Raw genomic sequence first — 21105 nt, 5'->3', positions numbered from 1 at the left:
CTCCAAGTAAATAATTTGCCCACTCCAGCTCCTCTCCCACAGGGGAATTGTAGAAAAAGGGGCTGGCATTTATTTTTACATTAAACATAAAATATGCATTTACACGTAACATATTTGACATAAGATAAAACAAAAACAACATGAAATCTGACATACCTGATAAAAAAGGTAAAAGAAAGAAAGACCTCCAAGTAAATAATTTGCCCACTCCAGCTCCTACGACCAAATACAGACAGTGGGGAAGAGGATTAGCTCAACCCACCACAGCTCCCAAGCTAGCAAGGAATACATATTCATGCTATCATTTATGGCGCCTAAAACACATTTATGACACACACATACTACACACTTATAACATCTTACAAAAAACAGGCTCAATAATGACAATAACTGAATTAAAATCGCAATCATAAACATCAGGGTGGTTAAATATGAATTATGTGTGCTTTAAGGTGCTGGAAAGAAATGACACCCACCTCTCCCACAGGGGAATTGTAGAAAAAGGGGAGAGGCAAAAGGGGTACACTGTATTTATAGTATTGCACCAAAGAAGAAGAAAAGAATGAGGAGGGGCTCTAACTGATAATGAACACAACTACAGGCTTGGAGGTCCTAAAAGTCAGGTATAAAAGGAGAAGTTTGGGGGTTTAGAACACATTTTGTGTAATTATAACAATGTTATTTATGACTCTGTTACATTCACCCCCCAAGAATTACACAAAATCCTAAAGGGTACACCAAAAAAAAATATAAACCCACAATAACAGATACAGTGGCCTCAAACAAATTCACATCGCATATACAATGAATTAGATCAGCAACATAGCTTCCTCCAAGGAGGATAAGAGACCTGAGACCTGCTCGGCGCCTAGCAAGATCCCAGGACTTTCTATAGACAAAATGAGGTGCCATTTACACCACACAAAACAGGCCATAATATCTATGGGCGTCACTATCAGACTGCACAGACTGACAAAATACAATGAACTCTGTGCCTGTATTATTTTTTTCCAAAAACAATAGCAATTAAAAACATACAGAAATAAGCAAATTCACACATCAATAACCGCTGCTTGAACAGGTTCAACACCAAGGAGTGTTTCAAGTTGAGCCATTGATTCAATCAAGCGACGAACTGGTTTAATGATTCTACCAAAACGTGTGGTAAGTCCTTGATCCACGTCCACATTTTTGGGTTCAAGAGAATGAAAAGTGTGGGACGGGAAAGCAGCAGGGGAGCCTGGGGAGGCTCCATCACCAGCCAGCCCACCAAGATCAGAAACACCCATTATGGGAGGGGTCCCATGAACGCCATCTTCGACCGGGTCAGCGGCAGATTGCTGATGGATCCATGATAGTGTGCGGTCATCACACTCGCCAATGCTGGAGACGGAATCCACAGTCCAGGTGGCAGGAGGTACAGCTCCTGTGCCCCCAAAAGATGTCACAGACCCATCCAGGTCAGACTCAGCGGGGCCACTGACAACGCTCACAGCAGGATGTGCAGCATCGTCATTCAGTGTTGTGTCCAAGGGCAAAAAGTTAACTTGAAGGAGCAGGTTGCGATGCACCACACGCTCATGACCTTCTTTGTCTCTGATACGGCAGATGTGAAGAGCAGGATCCAAGTCAACTACCGTGTACACAACAGGTTCCCATTTGTCAGAGAGCTTCCTTTTTCCTCTGACTCCCTTGTTTGCCAACAACACCTGGTCCCCTAGTGAAAGAGGCAGACCCTTCACTTTTCTGTTGTACTGGTCAGACTGGTGTCTCTGCTCCATTGTGCTGTGTTCCTGGGCTCGGAGCATGGCAGAGCGCAGGTCATCCATCAGTGACTTGACATAGGTATCATAGTCACAAATGGTGTCATCATGAAGGACATCCCGAAACATGAGGTCAACTGGCAACCTTGGCACCCTCCCAAACATCAGGTAGAATGGCGCAAAGCCGGTGGTCTCGTGTGCCGTACAGTTATACACAAACGTCATGGACTGTATCATCTGCGGCCATTTCTGCTTACATCTGGGGGGGAGGGACCGTAACATGTTTCCAAGGGTGCGATTAAATCTCTCTGTGGTACCATTACCCATGGGGTGGTATGGTGAAGTGTGGGATTTGGCAACGCCACCCAAAACCAGAAGCTCTGCAAGCAGCTCACTCTCAAAACTAGCTCCCTGGTCAGAGTGAATGCGCTGAGGGAAGCCATACACACAGAAGAATCCATCCCAGAGCTTTTTAGCGACTCTCTTAGCTGTCTGATCCTGGCATTGGAATGCATGTGCTAATTTTGTGAAGTGGTCAGTAATCACAAGGACATCCACAGACTTGTTGTTGCTGTCCTCAGCTGACCAGAAGTCAATGCACACAAGTTCCAGTGGAGCACAGGTCTTAATGCTTTCCAACGGGGCCCTAGCTGCTGGCTCTGGGGTCTTGCTGAGAACACACCTGCGGCAATTTCTCACATGACCGCGCACATCCTTCTCCATATCATACCAGAAAAAACGCTGACGAGCCAAGGAGAGTGTGCGAGGTTGACCTTGATGACCAGCATTGTCGTGTATGCCAGACAGCACCACTTGTTTTAGGGAGTCAGGTACCACAAACTGGAATCTCTTGTGTTTGGTCAGTGGGTCCCTCACGACTCTGTAGAGGACACCATTGAGGAATGTGAGCTTATCCCATTGTTTCAGGAGCCGCAACGTATGTTGGTTCTCATGACAGCGCTCACGTCTGGAGGGTCTGCGCTTACGCTCAACATAGCGGGCTACTCTGGAGATCACAGGATCCCCTGTTTGATGAGACAGGAGATCAGCACGGGACAGCGCATGAGTAACATCACAGTCAGGTGGACTGATGGAGGTTAGGTGACCAGCGAGGGATGTTGCACGCTGGCGAGAAGCAGACTCCCACTCACAGAGCGAAGACATGAGAGAAGACACGTCATCAGTTGACAGAGACACATCAAGCACAGCAGAGGGTGGAGCACTGCGTATCGATTGAGGTTGACAGGTCAAACGGAAGGCATCTTGGACACTGGCATCTTTCACACCACTGACTTGCTCTAGCAGCTCAAAGTAGGGCTCCGACAGGAGCCGCTGGGCCAACGGCCTCACAAACGGTTCCCTGCTCAGGGTGTCTGCCACAATGTTCAGCTTTCCAGGAACATATTTGATCTCAAAGCAGTATGGTGCAAGCTTAGAGACCCAACGCTGTTCACAGGCATCCAGCTTTGGCTTAGTCAGAATGTATGTGAGAGGATTGTTATCAGTCCAGACAGTGAACCGATGACCCTTGAGCCAGTGGCTGAACTTATCGCACACAGCCCACTTCAGAGCCAAAAATTCGAGCCGGTGTGCTGGGTATTTGGCCTGACTGCGGCTGAGAGACTTACTAGCAAAGGCTATAGGTCTTGCTCTCTCCTCACCAGCTGGCACCTGGGATAAGACAGCACCCAGCCCATCCATGGAAGCGTCAGTTGAAAGGATGAATGGCCTCTCAAAATCAGGATGTGCCAGCACCGCACAGCTGAGGAGTGCACCTTTGAGTCCCTCAAATGCTTTCTCACAAGCAGGAGTCCAATCTTGAGGGGTGAGCTTGCGAAAAGTTCCAGGTTTCCGACTCCCATGGCAGCCTTTAGTCCTCTTCTGACCGGCAGTTAGAGCAAAGAGTGGCTTCGCAATACGAGAGCACCCTGGAATAAAATGCTGGTAAAACAACACCATGCCAAGGAAGGATCTCACTTTCCTCTGAGAAGGGGTGCAACCGTCACCATCCATAAGGTCAGTCTTCTGAAAATTGGCGATAACCCTCACTTTATCCTGATCAACCGAGACACCACCAGCATCCACGACATGACCCAAAAACCTCACAGAGCGTCTGAGAAAGTGACATTTTTTCTGCGCCAGCTTCAGATTGCTGGTCCTCAGGCGAGAGAAAACAATCTCAAGACGTCTTAGGGCCTCCTCTTCTGCAGGCGCAAACACCAGCAGGTCATCAAGATAACACAGGAGGCTGGAAAAGTTCAAATCACCAAAGATGCTGAGCATCATCCGCATGAAAGATGCTGGGCTGTTGCATAGACCCTGGGGAAGTCTGTTGTACTCATACAGGCCAAGAGGTGTAGTGAAAGCAGTGTACCGTCTGTCAGACTCATGGAGGGGAACGTTGTAGAACCCAGATGTGAGGTCCATGGTGCTGAAGAAAGCATTCCCACCAAGGGCAGCAAGACAGTCAGCCTGATGGGGCAGTGGGTGAGCATCCTTAATGGTTTTGGCATTGAGCCAGCGGAAGTCAGTGCATATCCTCAAGTCACCTGACTTCTTCCAAACCATTACCAGTGGCGAGGCGTATTCGCTGGTGGACTTACTGATGATGCCTTTCATCTCCATGTCTGACAGCACCTCTTGCAACTTGTGATAGTGAGCCGGGGGTACTCTGCGATAGGGAAGCCTGAAAGGGCGGTCGTCAGTGAGGTGGATACGATGGACAAAGTCTTTCACCTCACCACAGTCCAGTTTGTCTCTAGAGAACACATCTTGGTAAGTCAACACAAGCTCCACCAATTTCCTCTTCCACCCATCTGACACTTCACAGCCCTCAATATCAATGTCAGCCAACCCAGCATCTTTGAGTAGCTGTGCAGAGTCAGGCACAGAGTCTGATGAGGGGGGAAAACTGGTATGCTGGTCAGTCAGAGTCTCGCAGAGACCTTGAGTGATGGGCAGGTCCTCCACAGCAATACAAGGAAAGACATCCGCAATCTTAGCATTGCGACGAAGTGTCACAGGGCTCTCTGTTGGGTTAAGGACTTTCATAGGGACCCAACGATCTCCCCACATGGGTGTTATAATGCGCCCCACCATTATGTTCTTTGGAGTGGAACGGGCTGACGTGGGTTCCACAACGACAGTACTTCCTGGAGACACGAGGGCAGAAGGTGGCAGCTTTCCCCAAACTACATATTCTTTTTGTGGCAGGAGAGTGACACTCTTCCGCAACCTGACTGTACCTACTTTATCTGGCAACACAGGAGCAGACCACCGTGAGATACAGCTCAGCAACTGCAGGAAGTCTTCACAATCAGTGCCAGTGTAATTGGAGTTAATAAGCTCCCAGTACTTTGTATCAGCCTTCATCTTCTGAATGATGGGCCGGATCACATTGCTCCCCACGATGAGCTCATCGTTTTGCCCAGGAACCACAAATGTTGGTACAAGAAAGAGAACAGATCAGGCAAAGCGCTATCCACAGTTTCCTCACCTAACATGTTGGCCCAAGTGAGATATCACTGTTCAACAGCAAAAAAAACGAGCCTAACCCCCACACACAATTATGCAAAACTTCACAAAACAATGAAATGTGGGGAGAAGAAAAAAAAACATCAAAGAATCAAAACACCATAGAAAATAAAATGTTGTTTTCTCCTCTCAATTAAAACAGGCTGTAAAAGCCAATATCAATAGAGAAAAAAAAATTACAATCCGTGCCTGTATAATTTGAGGCAACAATATGAAACAGTGACAGAAATGATCACCTACGTATTTGCCCTTTAAGTTCACACGTGACAGAGATGCCTGCAAGCCAAATTACGGGGCATCGATCACACACGCGATATAAAAACCTGTGAGTCAAAGCGCAGGGCACAGGATTCTGGCACACAGCTGCAGAGAGGAGGCGGGAAAACAGCGGCAGCAGAAGGAGGAGGGGTGGATCGCGGATTGGCGATGTGACGGGTCAACGGCACCAAGTGTAACCGGTGTGATTCTGCGTTGTGTCTGATAAAAAAGGTAAAAGAAAGAAAGACCTCCAAGTAAATAATTTGCCCACTCCAGCTCCTCTCCCACAGGGGAATTGTAGAAAAAGGGGCTGGCATTTATTTTTACATTAAACATAAAATATGCATTTACACGTAACATATTTGACATAAGATAAAACAAAAACAACATGAAATCTGACATACCTGATAAAAAAGGTAAAAGAAAGAAAGACCTCCAAGTAAATAATTTGCCCACTCCAGCTCCTACGACCAAATACAGACAGTGGGGAAGAGGATTAGCTCAACCCACCACAGCTCCCAAGCTAGCAAGGAATACATATTCATGCTATCATTTATGGCGCCTAAAACACATTTATGACACACACATACTACACACTTATAACATCTTACAAAAAACAGGCTCAATAATGACAATAACTGAATTAAAATCGCAATCATAAACATCAGGGTGGTTAAATATGAATTATGTGTGCTTTAAGGTGCTGGAAAGAAATGACACCCACCTCTCCCACAGGGGAATTGTAGAAAAAGGGGAGAGGCAAAAGGGGTACACTGTATTTATAGTATTGCACCAAAGAAGAAGAAAAGAATGAGGAGGGGCTCTAACTGATAATGAACACAACTACAGGCTTGGAGGTCCTAAAAGTCAGGTATAAAAGGAGAAGTTTGGGGGTTTAGAACACATTTTGTGTAATTATAACAATGTTATTTATGACTCTGTTACACTAGCTTTGAGCACTGGTGCACACTCATGTTGGAAGAGGAAGGGGCCATCCCCAAACCGTTCCCACAAAGTTGGGAGCATGTAATACTTCATTGTATGATGAAGATTGACCAAATCTCCAGAAAAACAACCCTAGACCCTAATGCCCCCTCCACCTAATTTTAGTTTTTGCACAGTGCATTTAGACAAGTACAGTTCTCCTTGCAGCCTCCAAACCCATACTCGGCCATCAGATTGCTAGATGGAGAAGCGTGATTCGTCACGACAGAGAACATGTCTCCACTGATCTAGAATCCAGTGGCAGCGTGCTTTACACCTGTTACAGGCGTGGCCCTTTAAGGATGAGCCTGATGGGAAATGTGTGCGGGGCAGAGAGCAAAAAAAGAAGGAAAAAGGAAGAGTAACGGTTAACTACAGAAGAGACGAAGAGAAAGTAAATAAAAGGAATATAATAACTCCCTCGACAGCCAGAGCTGTATCGGCGATGCCCGCTGTGAGTAAACTGTTTCAGCCCACTGTACGCGGTGTTCGTACCTTGGAGGAGAAATAAAGGTTCGGTAAAGCAGTTTCCTACATCTCCCTCGATCTTCTTGCTAGCGGAGTTGACCTGTATAGTAAGTGATTGTCTGCCAAAAACTGATTTCCGGTATTTGCCAAAAAGCGATTGCTCATATTTAAAGTGGTATAAGTAACTTGTTGGGCTATAATATGTTAAACATATGTCAAATGCATCCCTTATGGATGACATAAAGTCATCTTGAGCCACAAACAACATTCGTGTAGCAAGATACAAGCCGCAATCAGTTTTTGGCAGCGACTTTTATATAACCTTTATTTATGCAGTAAAAAAAAATCTCATTAACATTAAAAATGTATTTTGTAAGAGTAAGTTGCCCAACAGGACAGCAGAAATGGCAGCAAATATTACAATAGTTCTGTAAAAATATTTTAAGTGGGGATAAAGGACCGGATTGGTTATAATGTAAGTACAAGTTGTAAAGATACTTAAAAAACAGATAATTTTTTAATTCTTTATGTAACCCCTTTGTATCCCCTGTTCACCGAAGTCTATTTACGAACATACGTAAAGATATTACACATAAAAAATACACAGAAACACTGGAAATCAGTTTTTGGCAGACAATCACTTCCAGCGGGGCTAGGGGAGGGTCTGTGCTGACGGACGTGGGTTACTGACCTGGCAACCTGGCTGCCCCTGGGTGGGTCCGGGATGGGCGTGAGGTTCTGGGGGCGCTCCGTCTCTGGGCTGGGGCCCGGGCCGGGCCTCGGGGGCTTGTGTCCTGGTTGGTGTGTTGCCGGGGTTGTGGGCGGGTGGGTGCATGGGGGCCCGGCCCTGGAGCAGGGTGCCGCCGGTGCGTCGAGCCGCCTGGGGGGCTCTTCAACTGGTGGGGGGGATGGTCACATCTTGCAGGAGCTTTCTTCTCTTCAGGAACTCTCTGCAGGAGGGGGAGATACAGGAGAGGTGGAGGAAGATCTCAGCCTGGGCGTTTACCGTCTTATGTAGTCTGGAAGATGTGTGGATGGTGGGGTGGGTGCAGTTTTCTCTGTGGTGGGGTTGGGTGGACTGTCCAGGGCTCTGTGGAGCCGGAGGGCGCTACTGCACTGGGCCCCGGTCTGATGGGCCTGGGCCCCCCTTCCCTGGCGGGTCGCGAAGGGTGGGAGTGCCTACTGGGGTCAGCGGGGGAGCTGGCCCCAGGGAGGGGTTACCTGCCCCTCCCTTCCTTCCCTCCCCATCTCCAGCTGCCTCCCTCTTCCCGCTCCTCCACAACCACCCATACATGCAGGGCCTTGGAGTGGGGGTATGTCACCAGGGTGCAGAGGAGGCTACCCCCCCCCCCCCCCCCCCGTCCCCTTCTGGCTGCCTCTGCCTCAATTTTATCCCACAACTTAGACATTCACATTATTCACACTCTCATTACACATACATATAGGATCTTGGGGGTGGGCACAATCACGGAGTCCAAAGTACCATCAGGGTGTATACCTCACCCCTGACGTCGTTGCCCACCTCTCAATTTTAAATACACTTAGTCATTGAGGGCTAGCAGGAGGGACTATGCGCTTACCTGCTGCTCCTTGGCAGGTAGCTCCATGCCCTCCTGGGTTTTAATTGCACCTTAGAACACATATGCATCAACACTACAATGAGCGGGTGGAGGGAGGTTTGGAGTCTTCTCCCACCCCCATTCTCTGCGGCCTGCTGGAGCGGGAGGGCTAGTAGGAGGAGTTGGCCGTCCGACTGCGGTCTGGGGTGTGGGGCCTCCCTGCTGCTGCAGAGTCGGGGCGGTCTGCCTCTCCCCACCGCAGGGAAAAGGGTAACACCACCTGGGTCTGGGTGCAATTCCCCCCTCCAGGGGCAAGGGTACCTAGACCCGGTTTGTAGAGTACGCTTGGGGAGTGTGATTGTGTGTACAGCGTCTCTTTATGTCTGTCTCCACGTTGGTTGAGTGTGGAGTGAGTGCATATGAGAGCATGAGGGTGGGAATGGATGTTTGTGTCTGTGTGTGCCTGTATGTCTGTGTCTATATGTCAGGTTGGGTATCAGACGCCACCTGTCTGGGGACACCTCAGGCCCTCCAAGGTTTGGAGGCCTATCTCCACCCACCACCACTTCCCCTGCCGGTGGCGGACTCCCTCAGGTGTCGGTGTGTTGGTGGTTCTTTGTGTCTGGGGGTGGGCGTCCGGGTACACACCGGCTCACTCCTTGGCGGCCGCTTGTCGGGGCCTGGGGCTCGCTCGGGCCCCCTTTGGAGGTGGGGTGCCCCCGGCCTCTCGGCCTGGGGCTCGGTCACTCAGGCACAGCTGGGGGCCGGCGGAGCTCACGGGCGCGTCACTGCAACTCCCCCTGACTTCTGCTCCGCGGCTGCTGGGCGAGCCCTCATCTGGGACTCTCCTCGGCTCTTACTGGAACAGTGGCGCGGCTGCCCCTCTGTTGGTCTTCCATGGTCTCTTGTGTTCTGGGGGCCTCTGGATGTCTGGAGTTTTGATCTCCTCCATACCCGCTTCACACCCTGGAGGACGGGGCTGTGGCCCCCCCACACTCCCTAGCAGATCATTACATGGAGAAACCTTTGGAATGCAAGCATGCTGATCCACACAGGTATGCACACATGGGTATTCACAGACGCGGACTAAAGCTTTCTTGGCTGCTGCCTCAAAGCACACTGTGCGCTGTCTATCTTGCGTGCTGCACAATATCGTTTATTATTTAGTAAATATTGATATCTATGACTAGCTAGTTTATTGTGATGGTGCTTTGTTTTCTCTATTATTATGTTGCTCTTTGTTGTTTGCTGTCTCCTCTGTTTGTTTTTTTTGTTGTTTGTTTTTTTTTTTTCTCCATACAGGTGACCCAGGAGTTCTTTTTTTTTTTTTTTCTCTCTCTTCCCCCCCCTTCTCACCGTCTCTTCTCCCCTTTGGTTTTCTTTCTTTCTCTCCCCCTCTTTCTCTCATTCATTCCCCCTGTCCTATTTATTAAAAAAAAAAAAAAAAAATCACAAAGGATGAACTGAAGCTCTGCCATCACGTAATGTCGCATACTGCTGTTTCTGATGTCATTTAGAAAAAAAAAATAAAAAAAAAAAAATAATGGATTAGATTTATATAGCGCTTTTCAAGGCACCCAAAGCGCTTTACAATACCACTATTCATTCACTCTCACATTCATACACTGGTGGAGGCAAGCTACAGTTGTAGCCACAGCTGCCCTGGGGCAGACTGACAGAAGTGAGGCTGCCATATCGCGCCATCGGCCCCTCTGGCCTACACCAGTAAGCAAGTAGGGTAAAGTGTCTTGCCCAGGGACACAACGACCAGGACAGAGAGCCCAGGGATCGAACCGGCGACCTTCCGGTTACAGATGCGATTCCCAACCTACTGAGCCACGGTCGCAGTAAGTGGTACAGAGGGTGGTCAGGATTACAATGATGGATTACAGTTTTTTCAGTGACCTCCTCTCCACCACAGTTTCAAAAGGGTCCAGTTTGCAAGAAATCACAGAGCCTGTCTTCCTCTTCAGGTTATCCAGTCTGCTGGTGTCTCCAGCTCAGATGCTGCTTCCCCCTGCAGAACACAGCAAAGTACAATGTGCTCACTACAACTGAGTGATAGAAAACCTTGAGCACACATTGAAGGATTTCAGTTTCATGGGAAAAAGAGGCTGCTCATCCACTTTTTTTTCACAGCCTCTGTGTCAGTCTTCAAATTCATCCTCTTGTCGTCAGGTACTCATCCACCACATCAACATCTTGACCCGTGTTTGTCGTGGGACATGTCTCTTTGTTCTGAAGTCAAACACCATCGCTCTGTTCCATTTCACATTTAGAAATGGTAAATGGCCTGCATTTGTATAGCACTTTTCTAGTCCCTAAGGACCCCAAAGCGCTTCATTCAGTCATTCACACACACACTGGTGATGGCAAGCTACATTGTAGCCACAGCTGCCCTGGGGCACACTGACAGAGGCAAGGCTGCCGGACACTGGCGCCACCGGGCCCTTTGACCACCAGTAGGCAAACATGGGGTTACGGTAGTATCTTGCCCAAGGATATTTGGCATGCAGCCAGGAGACAGCCTGGGATCAAACCACCAACCTTCTGATTAGTGGCTGACCTGCTCTGCCACCTGAGCTACAGCCACCCCGGATTTGAAGCAGATGATTCCTCCCAGAACTCTCAACAAAATCATCAACTTGTGCTCTGTACTCTTTTTCCTGCTCATCACTAATAGATCCATCCACTCCACAATCAGTCAGAGTATTTCTGTAGGTGGCATGTACTGCCCATCAATAAAACAGACAGTCTCACATACTGCAGCCTACCTGTCAGGTAGTCAGTAATCCATGAGATTGTGGACATGTTTCATCTCTGTCAGTCGCAGCTCCTGGCTTTTGTTACATGAACTCGAGAAATTAAAGATGGTGATCCTCACCTTGCAGTCATTACTATCTAGATGGAAGAAAATATAAAAGTGGGAGTGGTGTGACGACTTGTTTCACTCATGAGTTTAATCTAAAGCAGATATTTTAGACTATGTTTACTGACTTTCAGTAGACTGCGTGGTTTAAATGGCCTCAGCAAGTGGAAGAAGTTGGTGAAGTTGTCTGGAGATGGATCTGATTGGTGATAATAACCTGCAGACTTGACATCTGAACAAACGCCACCGGGGGGATGTAGCTGAGAGCCAGAGGAGGGAAAAGTAACATTGTTTTTTCAATGAAGCTGAAACTATTTTGTTCCAAAGCTTACAACTTCCTCAAAAATGAAAAACTCCAGATCTAAGTCATACTTGCAGTCTCGTGACTTATTCTAAAATCTCACTGATCTGGTTTTGATTTTGAAACATTATCTTACTCTTTCTTTTCTTACAAAATCATTAAATTTAAAATACAAAAAAGAAAAAATATGAAGCCAAATTACTGTCGCAGATCCTCCCTGAGGCCATATTGCGTTTCTAACAGTTTTTTTTAGCTGTGAGATCTCGTTTAAAGACTTCCGGTGTTAACAGCTGAATGAGCGCACTTTGGATTTGGTAAGTTAAATTATTGCAGACACTGCAGCTGTATCAGCATGAACACATTTGCAGTAACAAATCATAGTTATCAGCTGCATCGACTCTTTCCAAAGCTCATCCAGTGTATCTTTTTTATATTTTCACAATGAAATGCAATCACATCCTAAAAAGGCTCTGTTTTAAAAACTCTTTTTAAAACCGACCAGCTTCTCAGCATCGATCCACTCTGTTGCCTGGATAAAATAAGGTGCAGCAACATCATACACTAAAAGATCTCTTTTCAAGCCCAGAGTCTCATTAGGCTGAAATTATAATGAACAGTCTACCACCTGTTTTTCAGTTCAAAGACGAGTACTGTCTCATTTGTATTGGCGATATCATCAAAGACCCTTTGCTGCTTGTGATCGCAGAGATTAAGCTGCTTCACTGTGACTGCATGCTCTAAGGCATCAATCCTCAAAAAATCTCTAATCTTTGCTGTAGTGTGCTCGATATTAGTCCATTTTGATGCTCTGTGCAAACATCGTAAAGCAGTCTGCAGACTGACGGAGGTTAAAAGGTGTTCTTTGTTCTTTGTTTCTTTGCATTTACTTGACTTGTTTGTGGTCTAATCAGCTGTTTGTTTCTTATACTCACTGTTTTGGGTGCTGATTATATTTGATGTGTTACTTGTGCCGACCCCTTAAAGCTGCGATTATCACCGTAGAACTCAGAGATGCTTTGTTTCTTTCCCGAGAGATTATCACAACAATGTTTTGCGTTTCCCATTCATTCAGTTCATGTGTTGGCTGAGGCCGCTACGTCACACAGCAGTGACACAACTCTCTCCTAACGATGTTTTTTCCCCCAGGAGGAACAATACAGCGTTTGTCTTCAGGATAATCCTTTTCACCTGGATTATCGCGGCGCTGAGACAAGCAAGTTAAGGCATTTTGTGCTCAGAGCAAAGAACAACTGGCCACATTTCATCCAAGTAGCATTTTGTATAACAGTCATTGTACAATCCCACCTAATGATGGCAGTGAGGTTTAACTGAAAACATTTCTTATTTTTATTTAGTACTAATGTCCAAAAAGGAAAAAAATAGTGTTAAAGTGCAGATAGCAGTGAGTTTATCTCATTTATTTCATTTCTGGGTCAAAATTACCTGTTTGTTTTCCCCACATACTGACTACTGACTGCAGTCCTGGGATGAGACTACGTAACTACACCATATAGTTCAGTAGCTTGTAGAATCACCTTTAGCAGCAAGTAATTGTTCTCTGTGTGACATTATCAGTTTTTCACACTGTTGTGGAGGAATTTTACGCCACTCTTCTTTACAACGTTGCTTCAGTTCATTGAGGTTTGTGGGCAGCTCTCTAAAGGTCCTGCCACAAAAATTTCACTCAGGTCAAGGTCTGGACTTTGACTGGACCACTACAACATCTTTTTTTCAGCCATTCTGTTGTAGATTTGCTGCTGGGCTTCAGATTATTATACTGTTGCATGACCCAGTTTTGGACAAGGTTTAGCTTTTGAACAGATGGCCTCACATTTGACTGTAGAACACTTTGATATACAGAGAAGTTCATGGTCAACTCAGTGATGAAAGCTGTCCAAGTCCTGTGACTGCAAAACAGCCAAAATCAGCACCCCTCCACCGCTGTGCTACACGGTTAGTATGAGGTGTTTGAGATGATATACGGGACAGCATTCCAGGAGTTTTATGGTTTGTTCAGAGGACACTGAACTAAACTGTGCTACCATGTTCTTTTTACTGCTTCCAAACGGTCTTATACTGCCATGAACTTTAACATTTAACATGCTAACTGAGGCACACAGTCTGACCTTGGGGTCCACTCCTGGGAAAATTGTGGCATTGTGTTAACACATCTCAATGCTCCACACTTGCAAACTGCCAAAACCTTTAACAGAGATGCTCACAGATTACTGATGATCATTTAGAGTTCATTTGATTAGCAGCACCTAGCTTCTACTTACCCTATGTATACTTGAAATTACAAATATATATATATATATATATATATATATATATATATATACATACATACATACATACATAATTAAAATAGTGAAAGTGTAGTAAATAAACGTTTTGGCACTAATACGGACTGCACTTGGGATAAAAGCTGCAGTTTAGATGAGAAAGGTGTTTGTCTTTATTTCACACAATGTGCAAAACCAGTGTTATGTGGATCAAAGTTCCTACTCTTGATATTTCTTCATAATGGGTAGTTGACCTACATGTTGCATGAGTGCTAAAATAAACTGTCTGTGACTCAGCATAATTTTATCTTAACACATAAATCAGAACAGTTAAAAATAGAAAGAAAAAGAAATCCAACACACAAGCGCAACTCTCTTGCCAAGCATCACTTTTTGCAGTGCATATTCTCTGCAATAAATCCAGGTTGAGAGGTGTAGCCATTGGGTCACCCAAAAGAGGATATTGGCACAATGGGATACTTGTTCCCCATGTGACATGATTGGCTGGGACAAAGCTTTACAGCGCTGATTGCGTAGATTGACTCCGAGGAGGCCCAGATGAATAAATACCTCAAATCCAGTGGGAGATCAGAGGCTTCCAGTTACTAAACCAGTGACCACAGGCTTTTGTTACAGTTTGCTTTTTGTTTTATATTCAACAGCAAAAAGGAACCATGGTCAGCCGGTCAGTTTCTAATGAATTCAATTGTATCTCATATTTCTTATTACATTGAATGACAACCAGGGTAGTATTTTTTTTTTAGTAAATGAACTAAAGAGATTTGTTAGGTGAAAACTGTGATGTTTGTTTCAGTACTTTTTGGAAATTAATGCAATTAATTATTTCGACTTTTGGTAGAGAAATCTTTAACCTAATCCTGTGGTGTTTTTCACAGGATTAGGTAGTCAGGAGCAGGTTGGGTTTCTGACCAAAAACGAGTCATCAGAAATCCTAAAATTACTTAAAGCTGAAAGATATATAATTTTAACCTGCTGAAAACCCATCGGCAATAATTTCTTTGGCAGTGTTTCTTGATGTCTTTGCTCTTTTGTTTTTCTTTTTTTTTTGCTAACAGATTTGAACACCCAGCTGGTGGCTACAGGAAGCTTTTTGAGACATGTGAAGAGCTGTCTGAGACTCTTCCCACAACAGTCACAGGTTTGTTTACATCTTTCAGACAGAAATAGACTAGACACGAAAATAACTCTTTTGACATTTGCATATCGACTGCACTTTTCTGGAAATTTATACTTTCTAGTTTATAACTCAGCACACTGAAAACTTTCTGTGATCCACGTTCATTCTGCAGGCCGGATTCCTTCGTTTCTGAAGGGAAGCCTTCTCCGTCTGGGACCCGGGCTTTTTGAGGTCGGAGATGAACCCTTCTATCACCTCTTCGATGGCCAGGCCCTCATGCACAAATTTGACTTCAAGAATGGCCAGGTCACCTACTTCCGGAAGTAAGGCGGTCATTTATCAGTGTCACATATTGCATTTGAACTGCAGCTGAGTAGCCGGTGCTGTGTGATTTCGTGTGAAACATCATATGTTGCCATAAGACTGGATGGTGTCATGGATTACCTAACACAGTCGAGCCAGTTTGCTCATGTTGAGTCCTGACATGAGATTTTGACTCATAGATACCAAACACATTTGCATGAAACACTCCTGCAAACACATGATTGTTTCGTTTAGCACATTCCCGTCCACTTGCTGCATGTATGGGAAGTCTGAGGGGTAGTCAATGACCCATAAAGTGGATTTTGCATTTTCTCTCTTTCCTCCATTTAGGTTTATCAGGACAGATGCTTATGTGCGAGCCATTACAGAGAAGCGTGTGGTCATTACTGAGTTTGGTACATTCGCATATCCTGATCCCTGCAAGAATATCTTCTCCAGGTTGGTTCCACATGCACACATTTGAGAGCAAATTAGAAATGTCTCAATGTCTTTGCAAATATTTGCAGTATTTTACCTCCAAGTTCCCTTTTTTTTTGTTACAATCCTGTATAGACTGCAGTCTTTTCCTGTTTTTTCTTCGGCTGCAGGTTTTTCACTTACTTCCAAGGTGTTGAGGTCACAGACAACTGCTTGGTGAATGTCTACCCTATTGGTGAGGATTATTATGCTGCAACAGAAACCAACTACATCACTAAAGTCAACACAGATACGCTGGAGACTCTGAAGAAGGTACATCAATAAAGTACATTGAATCTGAGACGAGAGCGAGCAATCTTTTCACCTTTACAGCTTTCGCCTTTATTTTCTGTGCAGGTCGATATGTGCAGCTATGTCAATATTAATGGAGTGACTGCCCACCCTCATATTGAGAGGGACGGTACTGTGTATAACATTGGAAACTGCATGGGGAAAGGAGCATCACTGGCCTACAATATTGTCAGGATCCCACCCACGCAGAAAGGTTTAGATAAACCCCGCATGCAACAATAACACAAACACTTGGTTTTTCATTAAATTCAGTTCATTTTGTACAAAAAATAAGATGGAATTTAAAAAGATGGTTATTTTCCAAATAACATGAATAAGTAAATGTACTTATGATGCTTAATCTACTCTACAATGGCTATTTCTACCTTTTATTAAAAAAAAAATATATATATATATATATATATACCCACGGATTAAAATACAACAGTGTGAGTACCCCAGACATAGAAAGTAAGGTTAAAGTGCAAAAATATAAATTATGAAAAAGGTTGTATTTTCTGTCAGTGTAAACATCATATAGATTTTATGAAGTGTTGGACCAAGCAGAGACTTCGAAACAGTGAGTGATCCCTTTAAAACACCACAACTTTTTCTTTTGTAGATAAATCTGATCCGATCGACAAGTCCAAGGTGGTGGTGCAGTTCCCCAGCTATCAGAGATTCAAGCCTTCCTACGTGCACAGGTGTGTCCACATGTCTGTGAGTCTGTGTGCGTGATTCAGTGTTATTTTTGTCCTGCCTCACACTCTGAGATGGGTGCACTTCCCTGAGCCTGGCTCTGTCGGAGATTTCTTCCTCTTAAAAAATGTTTTTCCTTCCCACTGTCGCCCAAGTGATTGCTCACAGGGGGTCTACTGATTGTTTTCTCTGTATTATTGAAGGGTCTCTACCCTACAATATAAAATACCTTATGGCAACTGTTGTTGTCATTTGGAGCTATGTAAGTAAAACTGAACTGAATTGAACTGAATTTAGTTGATGGGTTTTTATTGTTTTGTGTTTTTATCTACTTCAGTTTCGGCAAGACAGACAACTACTTTGTCTTTGTGGAGACTCCTGTGAAAATCAACCTGCTGAAGTTCCTGAGTGCCTGGAGTATCCGTGGCTGCAACTACATGGACTGCTTCGAATCCAATGAGAGCCAAGGAGTAAGGAGCCAAACGAATATCTTTAAATCCACAAAAAACCCACACTGGTGTTTTTGGCTGCTCTTCTTCTATAATCTCATCTGAAGCTCTGATGTTCTCTTGTAGACCCTGTTCCACATTGCCAAGAAAGACCCAGGAGAGTACATCGATCTCAAGTTTAAAGGAGCACCTATTGGCATGTTTCATCATATTAATACCTTCGAGGACCAGGGGTTCATTGTTGTTGACCTTTGTGCTTGGAAAGGGTAACTGAAGCATTCGACCGACCGCATTTGTTTGATCCAGCAAGATTAATGCTGATGAACATTTTTGTGTTGCAGCTTTGAGTTTGTTTACAACTACCTCTGGTTGGCCAACCTGAGGGCTAACTGGGACGAGGTGAAGAAGGCAGCCATGCTCGCCCCCCAGCCGGAGGTGCGCAGATACGTCATTCCCCTGGATGTCCACAAGGTGAGCACCTTTCTCTTTCATCAGACTGATAAAATCTTCTACAAACAAATGCAAGGTTTGGTTGTTCTGACCATGATCTGGATTTGATGTAGGAGGAGCAGGGGAAGAATCTGGTGAGCCTGCCGTACACCACAGCTACAGCCACCATGTACGCTGATGGGTCGACTTGGCTTGAGCCTGAGGTGCTGTTCTCCAGTCCTCACCAAGGTGACAATGCAGCTATTTTTCAAGAAGATATTTTTAGACTTTACTGAATGATTGAGTTGTGCATTGGTTTGCACTGTTGCCTCACAGCAAGAAGGTGCTGGGTTTGATTCTAGTGTGGGGCCTTTCTGTGTGGACTATGAGTACAAACATCCAAAAAGCATACACAGGGTTAACTGGTGACTGACTGTAGGTGTGAAGGTTAGCATATCTGTTCAGGGTGTAGCCTTCCTCTTGCTCTATGACAGCTCCACCCTCAATCGCAACCCTAAATAGGATAAGTGGACAAAAAGGGATGAATGGCTACTGAGTGATCTTTTGTTATTCTTTGGTTTTGTAGCTTTTGAGTTTCCTCAGATTAACTACAATAGGTATGGCGGCAAGAATTACACATACGCCTATGCCCTGGGTCTCAACCACTTCATACCAGACAGGGTAAGAGACTAGAGCAGCAGATTTCAGACTGTGAGTGTAGAAAAAAAATTTTTTTTGGTTGATTTTTTTTCTTTTGATTTCTGTGTAGATCTGCAAGTTGAACGTGAAGACCAAGGAGACCTGGGTATGGCAGGAGCCCGACTCCTACCCCTCAGAGCCGTTGTTTGTACAGACTCCTGATGCTGTCGATGAGGATGACGGTAAGTCTACAGCAGTTAAAGTATAATGTTCCATGCAGTGTGTTTTAACAATTACTTGTATTGTAAGAAGTAATTTTTAAGCAAGGCTGGTGTTTGCTGTCCCCACAGGTGTGCTGCTTACCATTGTTGCAGCTCCCGGTGCCCAGAGACCAGCGTACCTCCTCATCCTCAACGCCAAGGATCTTTCTGAGGTTGCCAGGGCAGAGGTGGAGTGCACTATTCCCGTCACCTTTCATGGGATGTACAAACCCTAATGATTCGTGACTCTGCATATTTCTCTGTGACCAGCTGCCACTCATTATTAGAACAATGGCACAAACTGATCATTGTGTCGAGCTGTTTTTGAGAAAGTGATTGCATGTCCTCCTTTGCAGGCAGCGTAGGCTGCTGGATGCCTTCTGAGCCATGATAATAAATCTCAACTAAAATGTCTAAGCTTGAACTGTCAGTACTGGTAAAGAAAAAAAGGATCTGTTCACATGATTTTTCATATAAATGGGTCATGGATGCAAAAATAAATGCATAACTATCAATGCAATTCTTATTTTGTGTTGATCTGTTACACCATGTTCATTTGCTACTCACAGAGTGACAAAGTATTTTGCCTTTCATCTGAGGTTTAAGTTCTCTGTTGTATTGCGTTGCTTCTTTCAAATTTTTGAGCAACACTGCATTCCTGCCAGCTCCACGACTGCCTACTGAGACAAAAAGACTTTGTTTTTTATTTATGAGGGAGGAGTAAATCAAGCATTCTCTCAGTAAGCGATGCATATACGAGCAGTTCAACTAATCCTTCAGCCTAAACTCTTGAGGCATTAGTACAATTTTAATATGTTGCCACACAAAAATCTCATTATGGTCGCAAACGAATAGGGGACCTTTCCACGTCTGTCCTCGTGTTTGTCAAAGTTGTTTGAGTTTTAATCTAAAAACAGTAAAGGCACGCAGATCTTGCAGCACTGCAAAGCTGATTAACTGTGTCGGTTCTTATATCTGAGGAAACAAAGCGCATGTTGCAATGTATTCGTCTCAAAAGGTGCTTAAGAAATGGACGCGCAGCCTTTATATGCCACATTTTATCGTACTTAAAACAAGGATTTAAATTTGTGGTTTTTGCAATTGTAATTCCAATCTCAGATATTTGAGCGTCACATATAGAAACGCTTGAAACGGGCACCAACCGTGCTCATGTTTTCCTCGGCAGCTGATGCAAGCGGAGGAAACAAAGTGGCTTTGCCTGAGTTGCTACATCAGTCAAATCACACAGCGCTCATTATGTAGTCACGTTCTCCACTCCACTGCCAGATTTGAGGATTGCATTAATGAAAAAGCTCAAAAGGAGTGTTTTTGCTTTTGTGTTTTCTGTAATCTCTTACTTTGGTAATCACAGGGCTACAAATCTGCCCCATTATTTAGCCACTTCACTGGCTGATGTGAGCAGTTTCGGGGTAAGTCAATGGATGCTTCTGTGGTAATAAACCAAAACCGCATATCATTTTTCAATTTTTTAATTATTATTATTATTTTATTTACACAAAGGGTCCTTAGCCATCCAAAAAAACAAAACAAAAGAAGATTATAAAGAAATATTCATGAAAACACAGCAAAGGAAAGCTCAGTGAAAAAGATGATCTCAGGTTTAACTGTCACACCATGAGAGAAAAAAAACTCTCACACTCTGAAAATTCAGCCAGGACAGGTTTGCACGACCAGACAGTACCAAACAGCTGGATACTTCAATACAAGATGGGTTTTACACACATAACAGAAAATGTGAAAGAGACACCGACACCACCACCACCAAAACAGCACAAGTAAAAAGTAAAGCAATAAATGTAACGTCTACTACAGAAATAAAGACAATAATGCGCAACAAAACAAAAAAGAAATGTGATCAATATTTGTGTAGAATTTAAAACTGTATTCATGTAGATTCAGAATTAACCAGCTATGCCACACAATGCTTCTTTATTAAAGGAACAGTTCAACATTATTTGCTTAGAGACAAAGGTTATCTCTGTTAGGGATGAAGCTGGATTAGGGAATGCAATTAGCTTAGCATAAAGCGTGGGAACAGCTCACCCGGCTCTGTCTACAGAGCACAAAAACCACAATAAAATTAAATCATGAAACAACTTCAATCTTGTTTGTTCATCTTCAGATGGTGAACATGCTGGTGTGGGTTTGGACTTCGGTGAGATCCAGGTTAGAACGTTCTCCCTCTGTATTTAAAATGTTGTTGATCTCTTACTTTCTGTCACAAACACACTTTTTAAATCGGTGGTGCTCATATTAACTATGGAGAAAAGCTTCATTTAATGAAGAATATGTGGGTGTTACACCCGAGTCAGACTCAGTCTGCTCTAGAGGCTTGGTTTCAAGCATTTTTTCTACTCTTGGATCTGTATGATGTCGGC

The 21105-nt window shown here is 44.6% G+C and overlaps 1 protein-coding gene and 1 long non-coding RNA gene across 3 annotated transcripts; both read left to right on the top strand.

The window, feature by feature from the left end:
• The first annotated feature begins 6529 nt into the window (after positions 1-6529).
• rpe65a (retinoid isomerohydrolase RPE65 a) lies at positions 6530-19239 on the top strand. 2 transcript variants are annotated; one of them, XM_085388046.1, is made up of 14 exons: positions 6530-6993; positions 15098-15180; positions 15332-15482; positions 15814-15921; positions 16071-16212; positions 16297-16444; positions 16853-16934; positions 17267-17399; positions 17505-17644; positions 17720-17849; positions 17942-18056; positions 18394-18488; positions 18577-18688; positions 18797-19239. In XM_085388046.1, the coding sequence occupies exons 3-14, from the start codon at positions 15436-15438 to the stop codon at positions 18940-18942; spliced, it is 1398 nt and encodes a 465-aa protein (XP_085244172.1). In that variant the 5' UTR covers positions 6530-6993; positions 15098-15180; positions 15332-15435; the 3' UTR covers positions 18943-19239. The 2 variants fall into 2 exon arrangements, with proteins under 2 accessions (XP_085244172.1, XP_085244171.1); XM_085388045.1 differs by lacking the exon at positions 6530-6993 and adding an exon at positions 14181-14706.
• Positions 8386-9898, top strand: LOC146648035 (uncharacterized). The gene is made up of 2 exons (XR_014908538.1): positions 8386-9621; positions 9869-9898. It is a non-coding gene; the product is annotated as an uncharacterized LOC146648035 (long non-coding RNA).
• Positions 19240-21105: the final 1866 nt, after the last annotated feature.

The sequence above is a fragment of the Rhamphochromis longiceps genome, linkage group LG18 (genome assembly GCF_057381845.1).
Source record: "Rhamphochromis longiceps isolate RC_006_pf linkage group LG18, R_longiceps_female_GT1.1, whole genome shotgun sequence".
NCBI lineage: Eukaryota > Metazoa > Chordata > Actinopteri > Cichliformes > Cichlidae > Rhamphochromis > Rhamphochromis longiceps.
Note: the sequence above shows the minus strand (reverse complement) of the source record. Positions and strands in the feature narration are given on the sequence as shown.

Excerpts from the sequence above, each read along its gene's own strand:
- rpe65a (XM_085388045.1), top strand. Across the intron at positions 15,181-15,331 it reads TCTTCCCACAACAGTCACAG|GCCGGATTCCTTCGTTTCTG; the intron begins GTTTGTTTACAT and ends TTCATTCTGCAG. Across the intron at positions 17,645-17,719 it reads GACCTTTGTGCTTGGAAAGG|CTTTGAGTTTGTTTACAACT; the intron begins GTAACTGAAGCA and ends TTTGTGTTGCAG.